The 22430-nt window shown below is 36.4% G+C and overlaps 1 protein-coding gene across 1 annotated transcript in view; it reads left to right on the top strand.

Moving 5' to 3' along the window:
- CLSTN2 (calsyntenin 2) overlaps nt 1–22430 on the top strand; it is a 380503-nt gene that overhangs the window by 334794 nt on the left and 23279 nt on the right. The window contains exon 10 of the mRNA XM_009890154.1: nt 16648–16810. Coding sequence (XP_009888456.1) covers nt 16648–16810 — 163 coding nt within the window. The remainder of the gene's footprint in view (nt 1–16647; nt 16811–22430) is intronic.

Here is a 22430-nt window from a genome sequence, read left to right on the forward strand (position 1 = left end):
TGTTTGATGCTCTCATCAATTTACTTTGATAGTTGGCTGCCCCAGAGAATTGCCTTTTCTCTGACAATAAATTAGCTATGCTTTCAGCTGTGGTTTTGGTATGACAGGTATAGTGTAAATGTGATTTCTCACACTGAGTGCATCCTGTCTTCACACCCTTCAGACATGTTTAGTCACCGTCAGGAAACACTTGACATACAAGCCCTTTCAGGAGCTTCAGAATCGAGCTAAAATGTGAGATGATAAAAAGTGTTCAATGAAAAAATAATACTTAAACCTTATGATTCAGAAGATGCTTTGTCATACTTCAAGAGTAAGAGTAAATATTAGAGAAAAAAAGAAATCTCAAAAGGAGATACAGTTCTCCTCTACAAACCTCCAGGTACAAATAGACAAGAGATATAGGGTTCATATCAAAATATTATCAAAATATGCATTTTGCTTATGTTCTTGGCATTTTCAATTATTTTATTTTTTTTTCATAAAAGGCAAACCTGAGAATACTTTTTTATAAAAAATAAAGTCTTATTTTATGGTAATGGTTTCATCTGCCACCCATTAATATCTGTAAGTCCGCTACTTATCTGAGTAAAAAGGAGAGGGAGGCATTTTTATGTAAACTTAATGTCCATAAAGTTTTCTGTACAAATTTATCAAAAAACTCAGGCATCTCACACAGTTTTTGTTCACAGCATAGAAGTTAGGTTTCAGAACGAACATGACTCCACATACTTCCTGTGCAACTGTGTAAAGTAGCTCAGGTTTTGTGGTGCTACAGTTAATAGTAATAACAAACCAAGTAGAGCAATCACTAGTCCTGGGCAAGTAAAGTAAATTCTGAGATAGTACTGTAATGATACATGGGTATCATTCATTATTATTTCAAATATTCTTCTGTTGCTGAATGTAATCTACCTATACGTCGTGCTGTACCTACATAAACCCAATTCTGATCTCAGCTTTGTTGTTTAGAAGGAAGAGAAAGGGTCATACAACTGAAAATGTGTCTCATGCATGCAAAATTCCCGATTTTAATAGCTGTAGTATATAGGGAATGACAGAAGATCAGAACTACAGAAGTATCTAAGGTTGGAATTGGACCTTCTGTGTTTCCACTTATCTTCTGGAGTTGCCTTGATGGCAATGGATATGCTAAATCAGAAGTCTTTGAGGCATTTTGGTAGTTAAGATGTATGTTCACTTTATGGTACACAGGAAGATTATTGGCCAGAGTTACTTTACTCTTGATTTGGCTTACCTCTGTATGGTCATAATTACTTTTTAATATGTAATCTGAAGAATGCTTATTGGTGATTTTTTTTTTTTTTTGTCCTTATCCCTATGCATGCTTACTCTGTTATATAAATTAATTTTTAGGTTCAGCACACTGTCTTTGAATAGGGCACGAGAGATTTCCAGTCCCGGAATGGAACGTAACAGCAAACACAAAAATGGTGTTGTTCATCATGAATTAATGAGTATTTTATAAAACAAGCAATCCAAATTCAAGCTGATCCTCTCCATGAGGAGCAGTACCTTTCAAAAAAGTGTGAAGGTGGCTCCTGGCTCTGACTGAGAGTGTTGTAAGGGAGAAAAGTAGCAATGAAGCAACAGGAGATGTTGAATATGCGGATCTCTGAATTGTACAAGAGAGAAAGACAGATAGAGCTTTATTTCTTGCTATGAAAACCTAAAAATGAAAGAACTACTGGAAGGTGCAGGGGGATGAGGTAAAGAGACAAGGGAGGAAAGGATGACTACAGATAGAAAGAAGGAGAAAATGAGTACAGAAAGTGGAGAGGAAAGAGGTGGATGCTGCCATACCAAAGTCTGTGCTTTGTTTCCAAAGAATAAATTTTTACTGAAGAATCACATGATATCATTTTGGGGAAAGCAAGCTGTACTGCTGAGATACCTGAGGTAAACTGAATCACTTAGTATCGCCATTCCTTCTCGAAATTGTGAAGTTGCCATCAGCAGAATCACAGCAAAATGAAAAGGAACAAAACTTCAGATAAATAAGCCCTTATTTCTTTTTGGCATTGAAGAAATCAAAAAGACGTATTGGATGGGTAGTTTAATTTTCAGGGATGTTTTATATTCAGAATTCTGCTGTGAGGGACAGAGCTTTCATCCCAAATTACCCTCTGATCCTGCCAAAGGTTTTAGGGACGGTAAGAGGGAATGTCTGCTCTTGTTCCATGTAAATTGGTTTGGGTCTATTATAATATACTTTAGGGGATCATATTGGACTTTTTCTCCTCAATATTCAGCTTTTGTTTTCCCTTTTTTCTTTAAAAAAGTGATACACAATTTTGAAAACACCTGAACCCTTTGTGCCATATTTTGTCAAACATAAAAAGGCATATTTTTCAGTGTTCTTTTTTTTTTTTTTTTTTTCCCCAGAAGAACCAGTTGTCCCATTTCTAGCAATAGTAATTTTATCTTCGGAAGATGTCTGTAATCCTGCAGCCATTTTCCAATCTGCAAAACAGTGCTTCACAGGGAAAATTTCAGCCAGCTCAACTGTGAATAAATGTTTGAACTTTTAGATAATTATTTAATGATATCCATAAAACTTTTAGGGTTTGTGAACACTGATATTGAAAATTTCTTTCCACAGGCTATTTGGTTTATGTCCCTAGTGTCAACCCAGAACTATTCTGGAATGCAGACCCTCAATGCTGACTTGTTTCCTCCCATAAAAGCACTAAGAACACGATTGTGATTAGTACTGAAAGCAAGCTGTATACTGACTAAATAACAACATTCTCTGGCAAAGTCACAAATATAGCTGATACCTAATTGCCTCTGCATGGTATATAATATATAATCAGCCTGTCTGCAAAATGCCAGCTGTGTAATTAAAGTTACCATTTCAGTAAAGAGACTATGCATAATATTTGGGTTGTGCAATTTCCTAACTTATCTTTGAGTAGAAATACAGAAGCATGGATATACAACCATTCTTACAGAAATTATTAACGTAGCCAAATATGACTCATTGCCCCCTTTTATCTGCAATAAAAACAAAATAGCATTTGCTTTTCTCTGTGTTATGTCTTAATTACCTGCTGGAACTGAAGTAAATACAACACCTAATCTGTATGGGGAAGGAGCATCTATTTCTTATGTGTCTTTCTGCAGTTATAGCTACCTCCATCTCAGACTATAGCAATATTCAAAATTATTACGGTGGCGGGCTCCCATATGAATAACACTCAGTGATTCTTTGGAGGTATCCACTCAATGTAATGTGCGATATCGATAAGAGCAGGAATTCTTTTATCTCTGATTTGCACTGTGCATGTTTAATGCAACAAATGTCTTTCAAGTATATCACCTTTCCCAAAATGTAGAAATTGTGAAAGAGTGTTTAATGCCTGTGTCAGCTCTGTCTTCCTTTGCTGAGAACATTTAAAGCAACGCTTGCAAGCAGTGTCAACACTTCCTTTGGAGGTAGCAAGCCTTTGAAGAGGGCTTTGCCAGGTGATGGGACGCCTTCAAAGAGCCAGCAGTACCATTTCAGCAATAGAGGTAATTAGTCCAGGGGAGTATTCTGGTGGACTTTCTTCTGAGTGCTGACTACCCAACCCAAGAGTCCTGGTAGTTTCCAGATGGTAGGTGAGAACTGAGGTATCAAGACTGGATATTTATTTCATGAATGAAAAATGGCACATAACACTTCCTGTGGGATGTGAATAGGTAAGGGGAGTCTAGTGCTTTGGTCTGACAAAGTGAGTGATGTGTGTAGGTAGGAATGTGTGAGAGGGAGGAGGAGAGAGGAGGTCTCTTCAGAATCTGGTTTCAGAGCTGAGCCCACGTGTTTCCCCTCAAAAGCAAACAAGCCACAACTAGCCCATTTGCTTTGTCTCTGGAGCCTAGTTTGCATTAATCACACTCTCTGCACCTTCATAACATGTCTGAATAACTGACTGAAACAAGCATTATATTTGTTCGGACACCAGCAGCAAGGGAAGGATCTATCATCCTATTTTGAACAGTGACAATCTCCTTTTTCTTAGTGCAACCTCTGTATGCTCAGAGAGGAAAAAAATACTCCGTTATTGAATATCCTTCAGGAGTACGGCCAGACTTCTCAGCTGCCTGAAAACTCAGTCCTGGGAGCAGAGGGCAGTCAAGATGCCTGACTTAAATATAACCTTTAGCATTTGAGTATTAGTATTTCAGTCAGGTTTTTAGAAAGCAAACTGTGAAAAACCCAGTATATTAATATTTGAAAGGTAATTGCAAAGGATAGGAGGGCTAGTTTTGCGTTAACACTCTTAGTCTTTTTTTAATTAAGTATCATTAGCATACTGAAAAGTATTGCCTTGGTTTTCTAGCAAATAATGCATGTTTCAGCCAGGTAGTTAAATGTGTATTTCATTTAGTTCATGACTAGAACTCAATTTGCATACCATACATATTACTGAACCCTCTGAAGAGTAAAAAATAAGTTCATTGCAAATCTCTTAATAGAAATATCTAACAGGCAGAATCCCCGCACGTATCATCGGAGCAGAAGGCAGAACCCAGAGATCACAGAAAGTGGTTTAAATTCCAGATAAGATTCAAAGACGAATTATGAGGCCTCATGAGTGAAATAAAGTAGAATTCTACATATGCTGTCCTGAGGTGGGAATAAACTCACAGACCAAAAGCTCATTTCAACTGTCTTTGAAGATAGTTTGCTCAAAAGCCCACACTTCTTTTCAATTTTTGTTATACATCAATTTTAGAAAGGACATTAATAATGCAAGAATGTAAGACTAACACAATTTGGGCTTCGGTGTACATGAAAACATTATCCGTAATCTATTTGGTAACTTCCCATTGATGTATTCATGATCATAATGAGGACCTTTTGGAAATAAAACAGTTTCATGCTTTGTAAAAGAATTAATATTTAAAATTCAAGAATTTAATTGAAAACTTCACTAAAATAGTGTCAATCAGATTTCAGGTCTCAGACTATGAAACAAATGAGGTATTTGGGCTATTTCAGTTAGGTAGGTGAAAGGATCTGGTGGTTTTCATTGTTTTCTCTCAATGGTATTCTTGTTTGTTAAGTGGTAATGTGTTCAGTTTGTGAATAATTCTCAAAGACATTATCTCCCTAAGTCTTTACACCGCACCGCAAATTAGATAAAAGCAAATAATGGTGATTGAAAATTTGGTAAGTATTCATTTTATAAATTATTCGGGGTTTTTAATACAGATTTTTGAGCCTTAGTAATAACCTTTATAGTATATAGTATTTCAAATGGATCCTAGTTCTCCTGAGTTTAGTGGCTTCCATTAGTATTTTTTCTCCTGAAATATACAAAATATTTGTTTCTGTGAGATATTTGCCAGAACTCCTTATCTGCTTATTTGGTGTATTTTTGAGCTGAAATTGCAGAGCAAATGTTATGTGGTCTCATACTATTAGTGTATATTTAGGTTTGTGCAGTATGTATAGAGTTCCTATCTAATGCTGAATAGACCTCCTAACCTGAAAGCATTATGTGACTTTTCCCAGAAGTAATGCTGCAAATATGGGAGTGCCACACTTAAACTATCCTTTGGCATTTGATTAAGATGTGTCTAGTTTGAAAAAATTGTGATAAGCATTATATTAGCGTGAGAAGCTGAGAAAGCTTGTTGTTATTGTTAGGACTGCATGTGGTATACTTAGATAATGCAGGACTTTATTTTTATCATTTTGCTGAAATGTAATTGTATAATGGTTTAATGCTGTATACAGCTACATTAACTCTGAAGTTGAACTTTTGCTATTGTATAATGAATCTAAACAGACGGTAAATGCATATATTTTTTTTTTGTCATGCCATATGCTTCTTTTCCAAGAGGTGAGATCAGGTTGAGGTCACCTCAGCCTATTTCAAGACACTGAATTTGGATGTCCATTTTACCTGCCTAATATCGTCACTAAATGAGCTTGTGAAGATTTTCTGTTGATGAAACCTGGGGAGACTGGAGGTCTCTTTGAAAGTCTTCAGAGTAATCTACTTTTTTCTATTGGCTCTACAGCGAATTTAGCTACCTGTTTTGTGAAGAGGAGACACACTTAAAATGCACATCCAACTTCAACACCTAAATTAGGTAAATGAAATCATTGCCCCTTCCCCTAGCCCCAGGTGGCTTGTGGCCTGTGTATTTATTTTTGTAATCCATAAAGACAAGAGAGAAGGAGCTATAAAGTGTATGGGTCAAAAATCTCATCACTCAGTCAAAGAGATTGGAAAGCATGTAATTGGTCATAATTGGCTATGGTTAGTTAAGTGTGAAAAGCTAATCAGAAATTGCCTACTGTAGGTGTGCACAATACAGAGTTTATCTACTTCTGATAAATACTGCTATATCTGTAGTTTACTCACCTTTTAATTTCCTGCTACTCTGTGGATGAGTCAATGTGCAATTCAAACCATCCATCTGAGTGTTCTTAAAGAAAAATGTTTTGGTTTAGTAAGGACACAGGATTTTAAGAGATTCAGTGAGCTCATGATCCATTGACAAATTTTGAGTAGTTCTTTTGAGATTTACAATTCGGTGATATCAGGAAAATCAGACATAAAACAACTGAGTGCTGTACAGGCCTCAAATGTGTAACATTGAGAAGACTAGTTTGAAGGAAAAGGCAGCGTACATAATTATGCTACAAAACTGAGTTTGAACTCGCAGCTTGTTGTGATACTGATGTGCAGAGTGAATCCGGAATATTTGCTGTGGGTTCTTTTGTTTTTATTTTCTACCGTGTTATGGTTTATTTTGTTTTCGGAACAACTTCTGTGTAGAATGCGCATAGAAATGAATGAATTTATGGAAGAGTTGTATTTGTCCTAATGAAGATTTTGAATTTTCTGGCCACTGCTAAAGGGATATTTTATAAAATGCTAAGAAGAAAGTCTGATGACTATGGGCTTTTTTTATACAGTCAACATTTTCTGGTACCTAGTAGACTCTTTTCCTTAAGAGGGCTGAAAACAAAACAGTTTACTACTCCTTTGAGATCACTCATTCTGACCAATAGTTGGACTACTAAGCACTGTTTGACCTTGCATCAGGGTACTTTTCTGCTTGCTTTTAGTTCATGATAAAGTGGTGTTAACTAATAGAAAAACAAAAGGAAAAATGTAAAAACACTACCAGTATGAGTTACCGTTCAGGAAAGCTTTCTGTTAAAGAAAATACGTATTTTAAGAACATAAAGCAGCCAAAACAGAAACCTTTTTTAATTATTATTATTTAGACAACAGTATACAGAAAGTTGCTAACTGCTTATTGAACTGGTCTACTCACCTCCTGACTTTCTAACTTCTGCTGAAATCAGTGCTGCCTCCTTCACTGGGCATCAGATTTTGACAGCCTTATGAGAAGGGAATATTGCTTCTGAAATAGGAAGCCACTTCAACTGCACCCATTATATACTCTCATTGAAAGACCACCCCTCAGCCTAGAAAGCCTGGAAAGAGGGGTGGCCCCATTCAGAACACGGCGTTCAAATAATGTTTACTAGGCTTATTTACTTGAGGAAGAGAGAGGCAGAGAGAGAGAGTTTAACGACAAGGAAAAATTTCCTTACTGATGAAGAATAATCAACATCTTGCTTCCTAATCCCATGACTATTTCTTTATGGGATCATTATGACAATTTATACAAATAATTTTACCTTATATTACCTACCAAGACTTCGTTATTAGGTAGCTGAAGGAATATCAATAATAATTTTATTTAATAGTATAGATAACAGTTACCAGTTTTCTGTTGGCTATGTTTCACTTCAATTGTTTAGTTTCAATTTCAGTCCAACTCAGGTATTAAATACTTAGTTTCTTGAAAACTTTTTATGTATCTTTGGATGCTCTGATAATTCTCTTTTTTTAGCAGTTTTTCAATCAGTTTGTTCTGATACAATCTGTGAAAGTACCCTGAAGTCTTTACAACTAGAATAAGAGACTCACAACTGGTAGAATACTGCAAATTGGTCTACGAAAATATCCACATTGATATGAGCTGTGTGAGGTTTATTCATTTTAGTGACTATACTATGTTGACACTTTGAAAACAATATTCCCTTTTTATTTTAAAACATTGGAAATCCATAACTATTCTGCAAACCTATTTTCAAATTTATTTCATCCTAGGTTGTAATAAGAAAAAACAAAGTCTGTGTGTGTATGTATGCATATGCATATTTATATATATTATACATTCATACATATATATGTACAACTAAAAGCTAGAAAGTATGGAACCATTGAATTGTTTTTAACACATCCTTCCCAACCCACTCATCTCTCAGTCTTGCAGCAATGTGAAAGTCTTTAGTGTGGTACAGAGTAGTCTAGTCTCTTCTAAGAGTAAGACGGGAGAAGAATCTGTCCAGGTGACTCGCCAGATATATTTCAATGTAGAATGGTTTCTGATGAAAAAGGGCCCGCACTAATATGATGCAAGGTCTTATTGGGGAACTGCAAAATTATAAGCTAAGAGATGTCTTTGGTTATTCCTCCCTCCCCCCCCTTTTTCTACAGCCAAGGAATAGAGGTTTTACTATTAGATTTTTTAATTCCTTTCAGTTTTTACAGTCTGAGGGTTGGTTTGTGGATGACTCAAATGTCATATGTGGTTGGAATAAAGTTGGCTTCATTAAATGACAGCGTAATAGAGTGCATATTGTGATTACAAAAGAGGGCACGGAATACTGGGATGGAAGACAGTGATCTACTCTGCCTGGCAGAATACCAAGAGCACAAGGGAGACTAAGAGAATCTATCTAGCAAAGAGGTCAATGCTACAATTAACATCCTTTCTCTAGCATATGGGACAGGTAGTTTAGACAAAAACAGATCATAAATCTTGGAGAACTCAGATACTTACATACTAAGCTTTTTTAAACTGAGGATGATACACAAATCAGATTAAAACTAACCCACAGTAATAAAACATTTGCCCCAGTTGCCACAGGGTGACTGCAGTGTCTTTCTTCACCCTCTTCTTTGAGATGGAAGACATTTGCTGCGTCAGTCAACCTCAGAATAAAATACACTACAAAGCTCTGCAAGATTCAGGTTTTTTATCTCAGGAAAATCAAAGATCAAAACATCTCTTACATCTGTAAGTCTGGTACTAAATACAGACTCACCTCCTTTAGGTGCTTGCTCTTCCTTCTACATTCATTTGAATGTACATGGAGGGGAAAGGGCTGGGGAGAGAGAGAAAGGATTGCTTTTATTTGTCACTACAAGGCACTAAATAGGCATTTCTGATAAAATGCAACAGGCGTTTCCTATGGGAACATCAGTGGCTATAAAGCTTACTTGGCAAGCATGCTATATAAATGTATTTTCAGGAATTAGTTTTGGGTTATTTCTCAATTTTTTGAATGATTTAATGGATATCCACACTACTGTTAAATAAAATCCACATACATGTTAAATAAACCGTATAGCATAATAAATATCAGAACTTGGGGTATTCTAACAACATATTCTACCTATATTTTCTTAAGAATACCAAACAAATCTTAGGGCTGTTTCCTAAACAGCCTGTGAATTTATTTATTTTTTAAGTGAAAGTAAATGTCGAAATTGTATAAACTTTAAGCAGAAGAGAAAACAAGGACTAGACAGTGAGTAAACAGTTGAAAATATCAGTTTGGAAGGAATGTGATTAGATGCGTACTTATTTGCATATAGCATTTACTTGAGCAAGGTACATAAGAAAATCCATTAGTTTTATACTCAGTATGTTGTACTGAACAGTTTATATTGAAATCCTGGTTTTATAAGGTATACTAAATATAACTTTAAAACAATCAGTGTTAAACCACGTTATCTTTTCAATTAGTGAGACTATAAGGGCAAAGAAGAGCCTCCCAGTCCTTCACCTCCAGTTGCTCTGTTTCAAAATATACTCTCATGGAAGGTATCTTCCACTTTGCTTAGCTTCCTAAATAAGGTGTCGATATAGTGGCATCTGAAGAGAGTTCCAGGGCCATTGTTGTCTGGGTTTCGTATTGTCTGTCTATGGGCATGTAACTGGTATCTCATTTAGGAGCTTTGACTTGCTCCACTCTCAGTAGAGCCTTCAGAATGACATTCTTGTAATTCTCACCCACCTTAATATAATCTAAGAGGTTTCTCTTCCTTTTATGCATGCAACCAGAGGCAGGGAATACGAGCTGTGTTTCTAGTTTCCTCACTGAAAGTCCTATGAGGAAGCAAGAACTAGCTTAAGAGTTGCATAAGGAGCAGGGAAGTCTCTCTTTTACTTCCTTCTCTGGTGAATGTTCTTCTGATACTTAGTTGGGATTCAGGAAAGGGATTAACTTGCACAATGTGCAATCTCCTTTATTCTAGGACTGATCATACACATTCCTTTAGAACTGCAGAATTACACAGCAATAAAATGCATGGATCAGAAGATACAGTGTTTTAAGATCTTTGACAGCTGGTTTTAAAAGAAATAAATTCAAAACAGAAATGTAGAGGACTCTTTATTTATTTTTCCAAATTCTCTCCCCATATATGAAGCTGATACAACATCAGCATATGAATTAGAGAAATCCAAGTTCCTATACAGATAGTAGCCATGGAAAAGCTTCCTCACAGAGGTGTACAAATTACTCCATGGAACAACCACTGCTGCTTCCAACAATTGGAAGAGTGGTGATGTTCTAGTCTCTTAAGCGTAAAAGCACTGGTCCAGAGCAAAGCAATCTGGTTGGGTTGGTTGTTTCTTTTCCTTCACTGCCTGGCATCAGCTGTCAGAATTCAGGAACTTGCTCAGATTTTGTGATCAAATTCGAGCAGGGCTATGCAGGCTAAGGTTCAAACTACAAGTTTTATGTGGAGGTTGAGTGTGCAATAATATTCTTATGGAAAAACCATCGAACTTGTAGATTGTGATGACACTTTTCAATGCATCACCCATTAATTTAACTGGCAGGAGTATATTGATTCCTTCTTTTCCCATACACAGTATATTTTTCTTCCAGCCTGCCTTAATTACTACATACATACTGTATTTATTGCCACTTCAGAGGCAGGACGTATTTATTTTACAGACAGGAAAAAAAAGTGTCATGTGAGGGAGCTGCTAAAGGATAAACGTAGAAAGGGAAACCCAAAGAGATTATTTTTTAAAAATCCAGTACATTATATGAATATTTTACAGCTTTATTTACAGTTTTCTGAAGAGGTTGTGGAGATATCAGGGACGAATTTTCAATCTGCACAGATCCACTTAGTGGTCAAGAATATACTGGCCCTTTGCCACAAATGTTTTAACCCTTTTCAGTTTCAGCAATGCTTAGATTAAGTAAAGCCAACAGGTGGTAAATATCTGTCCTAATGCACAGAGCCTATTACTGAGGTAGAATAAATAATGCTACAAGACATAACAATTTATATTACTGGATTAATTTGATTAGTCTGTGTTTGCACTTTGCTTATGTTTATTTTCAATAGCTCTTCCCCAAAAGGAATATGCTGGCAGATCATACTGTAGCACAAAGCCAACTTGAAGTACATATTTGTTGATTCTCACAAAAGGAAATTTTTGCTATAAAACCTGCATATTCATAGCAGAAATATATTTTTATTCATTATATTAGGAAACAGAAATGCACTAGGTAACCCAGCTATACAATGAAGTAAGCACATCCTGAATACTGAATATCTGCACACTGAATTACATACTTGCGGTCTACACTAGCACATTTTTAGCAGTATATCTTTTGTTCTTGGTGGTGATGGGATAATTAAAAAAAAAAAAAAAAGAAAGAGAGAGAAATGAGATACAATACAATGAGAAAAAGAGATAAAAAAGGCAACTGTGTAACTTATTTCCCTATATCACTTAATCAGCTTTTGCAGGTAGCTCAGCTACTGAAATTTAAGGCAAAGATTTATTTGAAGAAATCAAAAGGGAGCAGCAGAGTTTTAGCAAAAGCAATGCCCTAAGGTATATTCTTTTCTTTTTTTAAACTAACATGCCTTAATTGTAGAAGTCTGTGGATGAGAACTGACAATAGGAAAACAATTAAGATACTAAATGAGTTTCTAAAGTAACAGATAAAAGCTCATTCAACATTGTCTTTAGAGTTCCCATTCATCAGAGACAACAGTTGTAAACCCAAGTGGGACAGGAGACAGCCTTTTCTGTGCTCACCTTTGGATTGTCTTCATGCAAAACTCATCAATCTTATGCATAATGACTACACTGCCTAAAGCTCTTTAAAAAATGTTATTTTTATTTTGCATATGTTAATATACAACATTTTTCTTTTAAAAAACTGCAGCTATATGTAACATTTTTACTTTTACCTGAAATCCACTGCCTAATGCTTCCAAATTAATATCTTTTTCAGGCTTGCTTTCTTACAGTGGCAGTATTCCTTAGGTCCCTATTAAAGCTGTCATGAAACCGTCTTTCAGAACCTTTAAGTCTGTTGGCTTTGAGCTCCCTGTTTGTGTGCAGTTCAGTGCTTTCTCTGATTGCTGTAAAAATATATCAAAAATATATAATAAAAAATCTATCAAAATATATTGGAACCATTTAAATGTCTATTTATTGTCACTAACAGAAAAGAACAATGCCAAAAATTGTAAATTTTTACAAAGCTTTTTCAGAAAGGATTATTTTGGAGATGGAAAGAAAAACATGGTATTTTTTAAACTCAAAATAATATCCCTATCTCTATCCAAATATCATCTGTGTTCTGTACTGTGTGCAGAATTACAGAAGCGTGTGGCTGCTTTGAGAAGAGGGCAGAGGGTTTGATCTGGGTGCTGTAACTGAGTGGATAACGCTAACGCCTTTAACCATAAGATCAAAGGGAGATTCCCTCCATTTGTTGTTGTCTTTGGTAAAGTGAGATAAAAATGCAGAGCCTGAGTTGTCTCTGCATGTTTACAAAGTTTTCACAGTGATGACCTCCCTCAGCTTTATGGAGACATGCTTGCAAGTAAGGAAACGATTCCATTGTTAAGGTTTTTGTATAAGCACTGTACGTATTTTGTATAGGACCATACAAAGGATTTGAGGTAAATGTTTTGTTTGCTGAAGAACTTACAGATTTGTAAGTATAGTAAATGTACATCCAAAGAGAAGGCGTTGCTGTTAATAGAAGGATAACAATGATTAATAATATTAACTATTAATTAACAAGTGTGATAATTCAGTTGCTTAATGAAGATATGTGCTGCAGCTCTTCATTAGTGGAAACAGTGCCGCCTTCACCTTCTGTAGACTTTGCATTTTTCTAGACGGGCACAAATGTTGGAGAGGACATTTTTGTACCGAAACAGCGATACACAAAGCATGACTAGTTTTCTATTATGCTGCTTTATGAAAATATGCGATTTATAATCCCAGGTGTACTCCTGACCTTGTAAGCAGAGGTAAGCATTAGTATTCTTGCTGCTTGGGTATTGTAATCCCTGTGTGAATGTGGCTCTTCATTAATGATCCCATTTTGCTATAAATGAGTATAATAGGCTTCTCCACTATAGTCTTGATTATAGAGTGGCCTAAATGTTTTACTTATTGAAATACTACCAAACAGCAGAAAGCTTATTTAATGAGAGGACACAAAATTCAACTGTGATGAAGAAGAGACTGCTACTGAAGTGCTCCATGGTCTTACAAACAGTTACAGATCTGTAAAGGCCAGTACCTGGGGGGTGACAGTCCAGCAGATGCTCATCAGTTCAGGCAGGATGATTTATATTCTGCAAAGTTAGGTCGAACAAACAGCAGTGCACATTCTTTTTCCAGGATTTATACTGGGTCTGTTTTCATCTATTTCATAAAAGCATATCCCAATGCAATGGCTTGTAATCATCACTAAGACTTCAAGCTGGTTAATTCACTGTGATTTGATTAATACATTTTAGAGGCAGACTGACGTGGCAGAGTGATTCGACCAACGTAGCCATCCAGCAATCTTTGAAAGCCAAGCTTACTTATCAGTAATTTTATCTCATTAGGCTAGCTTTATAAATTAGATTTTTTTTTAAATAAAGTCTTATTTGAGATGATTAAAATTTCTTTGTTTGCCAAACTGGTATATTTAATAATTTTATTTTCATGGCTTCACTGCAATCATATTACATTCCATTGCCACTGTGGAATGCGTGCAGGGAAAAAATGGGCTTCCTATGTTGAGAAGGTGAAGAAGGTGTCTGAAATGACAGCATAACAAATTACATGCCACAATTATTTATTTCATTATTTCGTTGCCTGTGAAATGGCCAGACATGAAATACTAGCTGCTGCTGAGTGAGTGGGATGTATTCCAGAGTTTTTAAATAATTTTATTGCTTCCTTGTAGAATATCAGTATAGATACTTAAAGATCTTTTGGTGGAATATACATGTGTCTGTGTACCTAAGGTGTATTGAAATTGTATGACAAATAAGCACCTGACCAACTTGGGTGCTTTTAAAATGTCAGGAAATGCCAAGCTGAGATTTTTAAGTGCCTAAATTACCTTTAAAATAAAACTTTATGTGTTTATGTGTTGAAATTCAAGGAAAAGCATACAAGCGATTGTTTGAGGGCTTCACCAGCTGTCTACACTTGCACTGTGTTCAGTTCCAGAATATATCAGTAAAAATAAAGGTTAATAAGTACTTTACCTAGTGTGGATGTCTGCTATTGGACATCTGCATTTTTCTTGGAAGTACTAGAGCCCAGTTGCTGGAATCTTGAGTTGTGGAGTTTATGTAATCTTGTGTTTCCAGAAAGCATTTTCTTTGACAAATGTAACTGCCTTAGTGGTCAGTCAATAGAGTAATCAGACTAGCTACACATTATTATGCTTTTTGTGTATATGATATCCCAAAATGTTTGTTTGCTATATTTAATACATATATATAAGTGCTCTTGCTTTGGTTAAATATGAGAAGGATTGCTCACTCATTAATAGCACTTGGGGCATCCCAAGTGATGCAGTTTAGGGCTGCTAAACAGAAATACTCTGGGACAGTTCTCTGAAAAGTGTCAAGTATTAATGCCGGTAGGTTTTGGTATGCAAGGTCTCTCAAACTCAGGCACATTTTGTTTTATATAAAATGTCTGACACATGCAGCTGTGATGCATCACATTCTAATCATTCTAATGATCAGGTCAGGAATCTTGGCAAACTGGTTTTCCTTGAAAGGGAGGATTGCATAATACTATTCATGATTGCTGTTTGTTCAATAAAGTTTTCAGTCTTCCAATTTATTTACTTTCAATTTTGGTTTCAGTTCATTTAACCTTCAGAAAACATTTGTGCTGTCTAGTGCTTACAAAAGGCTCTAGCAGCCCCTTGCTGCATTTATCTCTTGCTGCGGAGCTATGATGTCTGCAGTAATAAATGTATCCGTTTGAAATAGAAGTGATTAAGTTCTTGTTGAAATGTCTTCTGGAACAAAACATTAGCTTTTGCTTTCAAAGGGCAGATATTGCAGCAGATAGCACTTAACCTGGCCAAGGACAAAGTGTTATGTTGAAACATCACTTTTCTGCTTGCTGCTATGAAACGGCAAGGATATCTGCATTCAAGCACTTCCATTTCTTAATACATCAAAACAGTATCTCTACAGAATTGAAAGGAGCATGATTGTAACTATAGACCTATTTTTAAATACAGCCCACCCATCCTACCAATTTGCTGTGATTTATTCCTTTGAACTTTTAAATCTGAAAGATACAACAAAGGAAAAAAGAATTGTGCAGGCGTTGATATTTACACACTAGACTTCTGTCTTCAGAGGCACGGATTCAGCTAGCTGCACGTTTCTGAGCTAAAACAGAATTTGACCATCTTGCAGCGATCCCTGGTTGGCCAGCTCAGAAATTCATATGAGATTTGACACCGTTATTGTCATTGTGAAAGTATGTTGTAACTGTGGTCGTGGCTTTTCAAAGCTGACGTATATCAGTGAAACCATATAGAGCCTCATTTTGCTGGCTATCTGGGAAAAAGCTTAAGGCCAAAGATGGAGCATGGAGATTTCTTGCCCAAATCAGGTAGACACATAGACTACTTGTCCATCTGTGTGTATACAGAGCTCAACAGAGGTCCTTCTAGCACTGTGGAGGTCCTGATGCATTGCACAGGACTTTCTGAGTACTAATGCAAGAAGTTAATAATGACAATGGAATCAAATCATTGATAATAACTCATCAATCTAGTGACTAAGTGCTATATATTTTCTGAATTTGAAGCTAATAGGGACCCCCAGTAACTATGCCGATACATCCCAAGTATGCTTCTCTTACACACAGTTTTGTATTCTCAAAAGTCAGTATAGACATTAAGAAACAAATATTATGTATTAACAAACACGAAAATACAGAACAAATACCAAATTGTCTGATTTTTCTGTTTTTTCCATGCCTTGTTTTCAAAGAGTGTGTTTTAAGATGCCTCTGTTTATCAAATACGTTCTGCAAGTATACCATGAGTATTTATCAACATTGTCTTAAACTTTCATTCATTTTAGTGATGTGTAAATCGCAATAATGTTTTTTTTTCTATGAATGAAATTTGGAAACAATATGATTTTTAAAATGTATGGGATATAAAAGTTAGTCACCTGACAATAAGTGCTATTTAATATTTTTCTCTTGAATTTTGTATTTCAGATCTGTGATAAAGAATGGCATTACTATGTTGTCAATGTTGAGTTTCCCGTTGTTACCTTATACATGGATGGAACAACATATGAACCTTACCTTGTGACCAATGATTGGCCTATCCACCCTTCACACATAGCCATGCAGCTGACAGTTGGTGCTTGTTGGCAAGGTAACATGACAGCAAATAGTAGACAGTAGAATTATGAATTCAGACCAAAAAGAATCTATTTTGTCTCACTGATTGTGTAGTAAATAAATTACTAAAAGGTTGATGGTGTAAAATCAGAAGTAATCAGAGTTAATAATGAATCAAGTCCAACGATAAAATGGATGGGACATTAACAGACTTTGCATTTCCATCATCTAAAGAAGTGTTGAATACAGTTTGTGTATTTAATGTGAAAGATATGTCTGCTTTATCTGTTGTTTTCACTTCTTTTAATTGTTTCCCTCATTCTTCAACTTTAACGCAAACTATCTAAACATTACTCTAAAGAACTCCAACTGTCTCCTGTCAGTCTCTGCCTCAAATTTCTTTCATACCTCATGGCCCGATCCTGCGCTCTTCACATTGGATGTATATCACCAGTAATTCCACTAATTTAATCAAGTCACCCTGTTATAGACTAGATGTGAAAAGGAGACTAAAATAAAACCAGAAGTGCGTAAAATAAAATAAAATATTAGAAAAAAAATAAAAAATTAAAAATACTCTTCATAAAAAGAGTAAAATAAACCCAAAATGGTTGTGATCCCAGAGCCATACTTGTATGGGCCTTTGCTTAAATTTTAGTTTTTCCTGTCTTCTACCCTTTCCAATCCTGCTCTTCTCATTCTTCTGTCTGGTCCTTATGCCACTGTTTCTTTTTCTGTTCTCTGCCTTACACCTGAAGCAGTCATCTTTTTCTGTTCATCTGGTCTTGTAAAGTTCTTTCCATTACCCTTCCGTGTTGATTTTCTATTTATGCACTGTGTCTTGTTTTCACTTAAGACAAAGTAGGAAGTGCAGCAAACTGTGTAAGTAGGAAAAAATGCCCTAACAAAGATTGTGTTTCTTCCCCACTCTTTAAAGTTGGCTCACTTTCTCTGTTATTACCTTGTTTGCCAGTTTGATCTCTGCTCATTTACAATACCTTATCTGCAAATTTGAACATCTTATGCATGGCAGAGCTGTTCAGTGTAAATAATATTAAAAGAAAATCCAGCTGTTAGATTATGAACACCTTGGGGTAAAGATCCAATCTTTACTTTGGTGACATGTAGAGTAAAGGCACACTAATCCTAAAAACAAGATTTGATAACTTTTGAATATTGATCACTGAGAGAAGTATCATGATAGCTAGCTAATCAGCATGACACTAATCCTATGTATTTGTAAAAGTACACACTGATTCTTGTCTAACTGATAGTTGCATGTATAGGCTTCCATCTCTACATATACGATCTTTAGGTGTATTGGAATTTTTCGTTGATGTTAAAAATGTAACAGAATGCATTTAATTTTACACTATGGTGTTAGTACTCTAAGGGCATGTTATTCCTTTTTTAGCTAAAAATATGTGGTTAAATACCTATCAAACTCTTCAGAAACAAGAACTTTGGTTCAATCCTTTACTAGGATGAATAGTTGACAGATATCAATTAGATTTACATGAATTTTCTTTTAGTTTGATCTGTTTTTTTTCTTACGTAGTTTTGGTGCAGTATTTTTAAATCAAAATTCCAGAGTTAACCAATGCAGACGTAATTTGTGAATGGACTAAATTCAGTTCTTTTCAGATGTGATCAAATGCTATAGGGACTGTGAATAATCACTGAGTATTGCCTTCTGAAAAATCAGCACTTCTCAGTAGCCATCCTAAAGACATTTTATTTTTAATCCCTTACTGCATATTTAGTTCTAGGTTCTTCTGCATCGAATCATAGAATGGTTTAGGTTGGAAGGGACCTTGAAGATCATCGAGTCCCAGCCCCCCTGCCATGGGCAGGGACACCTCCCACCAGCCCAGGTTGCTCAAAGCCCCATCCAGCCTGGCCTTGAACACCTCCAGGGATGGGGCAGCCACAGCTGCTCTGGGCATTTTGTTCCAGTGCCTCATCACCCTCAGAGTGAAAAATTTCTTCCTACTATCTATTCTAATATTAATATATTCTTTTCTATATCTAATATTCTAATATCTAATCCTAATATCGATTCTAAATCTACCCTCTTCAAGGTCCACATAAATATTTTTGTGCATTATTTGTATTGCCTTTTGTGCATTATTTGTATTACTTATGCCCCTTAACTTCTTTTGTTCATACATTGTGTTTTTATCACTCTCTAACAGCAATCTTTAGGGTGGTTTTTTTTCCTAAAAGTCTCGGTGTTGGTGGGAATCCACTCACCTCAGGCCCCACCTGAATCTCATGTTAATCACCACGCAGGTGCCAGGTTTTGACAACTGTGGAGTAGTAACTATCCATGGAACATTCACTGTATAAGCAAAAGGTATGCCAGTTTTGCCACACTGCTGCATCTGTGGGTTTCATCTACCTCCAAGGCAGCTGAATACAATAAGAATAATCTTGCTTCCCTTGCATCTTGGTCTCTTTATCTCAAGTTGTTAAGAGAAAGAATTAAGGTAAAACTTCTTATATAGGCTCTCAATAAATTTAGAACTCGGATGATATTTAGTATTTAAGCTGTTAAACAAATAGAAAGTTGCAACTGTTTTCAGACATTTTTAGCTATGCCTTGAATAATTTGATGGCGTGATGAATAATCATTCATCAAAAGTGGCTGACACGCCAGAAGGCTGTGCTGCCATACAGCGAGACCTGGACAGGCTGGAGAGTTGGGCAGAAAGAAACCTTATGAAGTTCAACAAGGGTAAGTGTACTCTACTCTGCCCTGGTGAGGCCCCATCTGGAATACTGCGTCCAGTTCTGGGCTCCCCAGTTCAAGAAGGACAGGGATCTGCTGGAGAGGGTCCAGCAACGGGCTACAAAGATGATTAGGGGATTGGAACATCTCTCATATGAGGAAAGGCTTAGGGACTTGGGTCTCTTTAGTCTAGAGAAAAGAAGATTGAGGGGAGATCTTATTAATACATACAAATACTTAATGGGAGGATGCCAGGGGGATGGGAGCAGTCTTTTTTTAGTGGTGCCCAGTGATAGGACGAGGGGTAATGGGCACAAGCTTGAACATAGGAAGTTCCATCTTAACATGAGGAGGAACTTCTTTACCTTGAGGGTAGTGGAGCACTGGCACAGGCTGCCCAGAGAGGTGGTGGAGTCTCCCACTCTGGAGACATTCAAAACCCGCCTGGACGCTGTCCTGTGCAACCTGCTGTAGGTGACCCTGCTCTGGCGGGGGGGTTGGACTAGATGATCTCCAGAGGTCCCTTCCAACCCTGACCATTCTGTGATTCTGTGAAAAGGAAGATTCTTCTTCCTTTTTGGTGAAACACCTGATTTAAATTACTGAAAATTTACCTATTGCTGTTGTTGATATATACTGCAAGATTATGTTATTATTCTTTTAATAGTGTGAGAACTGGAGCTCATCAAAAGTAGAAAAAAAAGTTCCATCTCATGAAAAGGTCAAGATTTAGCTAAGATAGTGTGCTAAAGACTCTGATAAACTATCATGTGTCAGGCAAAAAGGTGAACTTTTAATGCTTATACGAAACAAGTTTTCAAGATGTTGCTTTTGGCAAAGCGTATTTTTTGATGTTTGTTTTGATCACCTCAAACTATTTTAAATGAATGGTATGGAAAGTCACTTTGTTAATAAGATTCAGCACTCTATTTCAGTCTGTTGAATTGTAATTATTCAAATATAAACCCAGTCTATTCTGTTCAAAATGTTTGTTTTCAAAATCCATATATTTCAAGAAAAAGTGGATCTATCAAACAAATAATTTGACTAGAAATAGTTTCAGTGAAACTTAACTGGGTCTCCTTACATTTGGCCAGTAAGAATAGTCTAAGCATTTACATTTTCAAAGCATTAGAAAGCTGCTTTACAACCATCTACGATTTATGTCAGTAAAAATATGCAGTGATTTTGGTGTCATAAGCCATTCAGGAGGGTCCTTGGTAAGAGGATATAAGGAGTTTCTAGCGCCGGTTTGCTCAGACTGTTTTCTCTCCTTCTCATCAAAGCGCTGGCAGAACACAAGCTCTAACCTCTTCCTTCAGAAAGGACAAGAGGTTTTTTTTCTGTCTTTAGTAAACCATTTTGTAGTTGTGAGTATCCAGTATCCATTTATCAAAGTCAAATTATTTGAAAAACAATCTCAACTCAAACAACTAAATGTACCACAAGAAATAACATTCCTTTTTCTTACCACACCAATTCCGATTTGCTCACAGCAAAAAGTCAGTCATCATGATATGCCTATGGGGCAGCTTAGGAACTGGTGGGGAGCAGAAAGAGCGTATTTAGAGGGCAAAGCAAAAAATCAAGAACAAAAAGAATTGTAATTTATGTAATTGCTTTCCTCTGTTAGCACTAATAAGATAATCTGCTACTGCTATAAAGGATTTACTCTTTCATATATGACAATTTTCAGTTCTGGTCTGGAAACTGGGAATTGTTCAGCTTTTTCTCTAGGAATCTGAAAATCCTCCAGGTTATGAGACAAGTGACTCTTTCAGCCCTGGTCTTTTCATCACTTACACTGGTACTCATCCTGAGGTTACGTAGGTTATGTTATCATGCCCGCACCTCCTTCTTGTCTTTCTCAGAGCTATGTCATGCAGGAGTCTCGGGCACAGAAAGAGAATTCTTGTCTTTGAGATTAATATTTCCTATTATTAATATTTCAATTCGAGAGTATTTCTTTTCTGACTTTTATAGCCTTGTTTATAGCATCCATTATGAAAAGTTAGGTTAGTTTTTATTTCTACCTTCCGCTGTTCAAGTGAAATATAAGAGCAGTTTAAGTTGTGTTGTTCTCTTGAATCTAACATGAAAACAAATTAAATGTGCAATCTCTCAGGCTTACGTGATAAATTTAAACTTTAGCCTGTGATGTGGTCACTGTCCCATTTGCATCAAACCATTTGCTTTTTTGTTTTTGTTGTTGACATCAGCATCCCAGTTGTAATGGGCAAGTCTCTCTTACATCCTCACCCATGCCTTGGCGGTGTATAAAGCATGCCTGATTTGATTGTTACTGATTTTATGCACTATTTCTTTAAATAATGTGAGTTGAGTGCTGGGAGTCTCCTAAAAGGAGGAAAAAATAGTCTTTTCCTGAAGAGCAGAATCTTTTCTAGGGTGCAAGAAAGTATTGGAGGCAGAAATTAGGGTCCCAGTGTGTGGATGGCAGCCTGGAGACAAGCAGGGAGTGAAGATGCCTGTAAGAGCAGAGAGCCAGGCTTTAAAGGTGGTACAAGAGAACCTGGCTAGGGTCTGTCAGGCACTGAATAAAGTTTACTGAACCCATGAAGTCACTCAATTACCTAAAAAACCAAGCCTGGGGACTAGTTTCTGGCTTTAATGACACATTGGGCATGAGGAAACTTGTATAAAAAAATCTTCTTTACGTTTTGTTCTGGCATGATCAATATGAATTTTCTCTACTTAATATTAGGTATTCTGGATGTTACTCTAGTGTAATCTTCCTTTCTAAATTTAAAAACCTTGTTTCTTTCTTCGGGGAGCTCATTAAAGGGAAGATCCGGGCAGAGCTACCTCCTTTATTTAGGGTCCTATCACAATGGTTAGCATAGAGTTAATTGGTTTTTATTTTGTGTAGTTCACATTTAATACTGCTATACTTTGGGGGGGGGGG

This window comes from Charadrius vociferus, unplaced genomic scaffold, assembly GCF_000708025.1.
Source record: "Charadrius vociferus isolate BGI_N301 unplaced genomic scaffold, ASM70802v2 scaffold650, whole genome shotgun sequence".
In the NCBI taxonomy this organism is placed as follows: Eukaryota; Metazoa; Chordata; class Aves; order Charadriiformes; family Charadriidae; genus Charadrius; species Charadrius vociferus.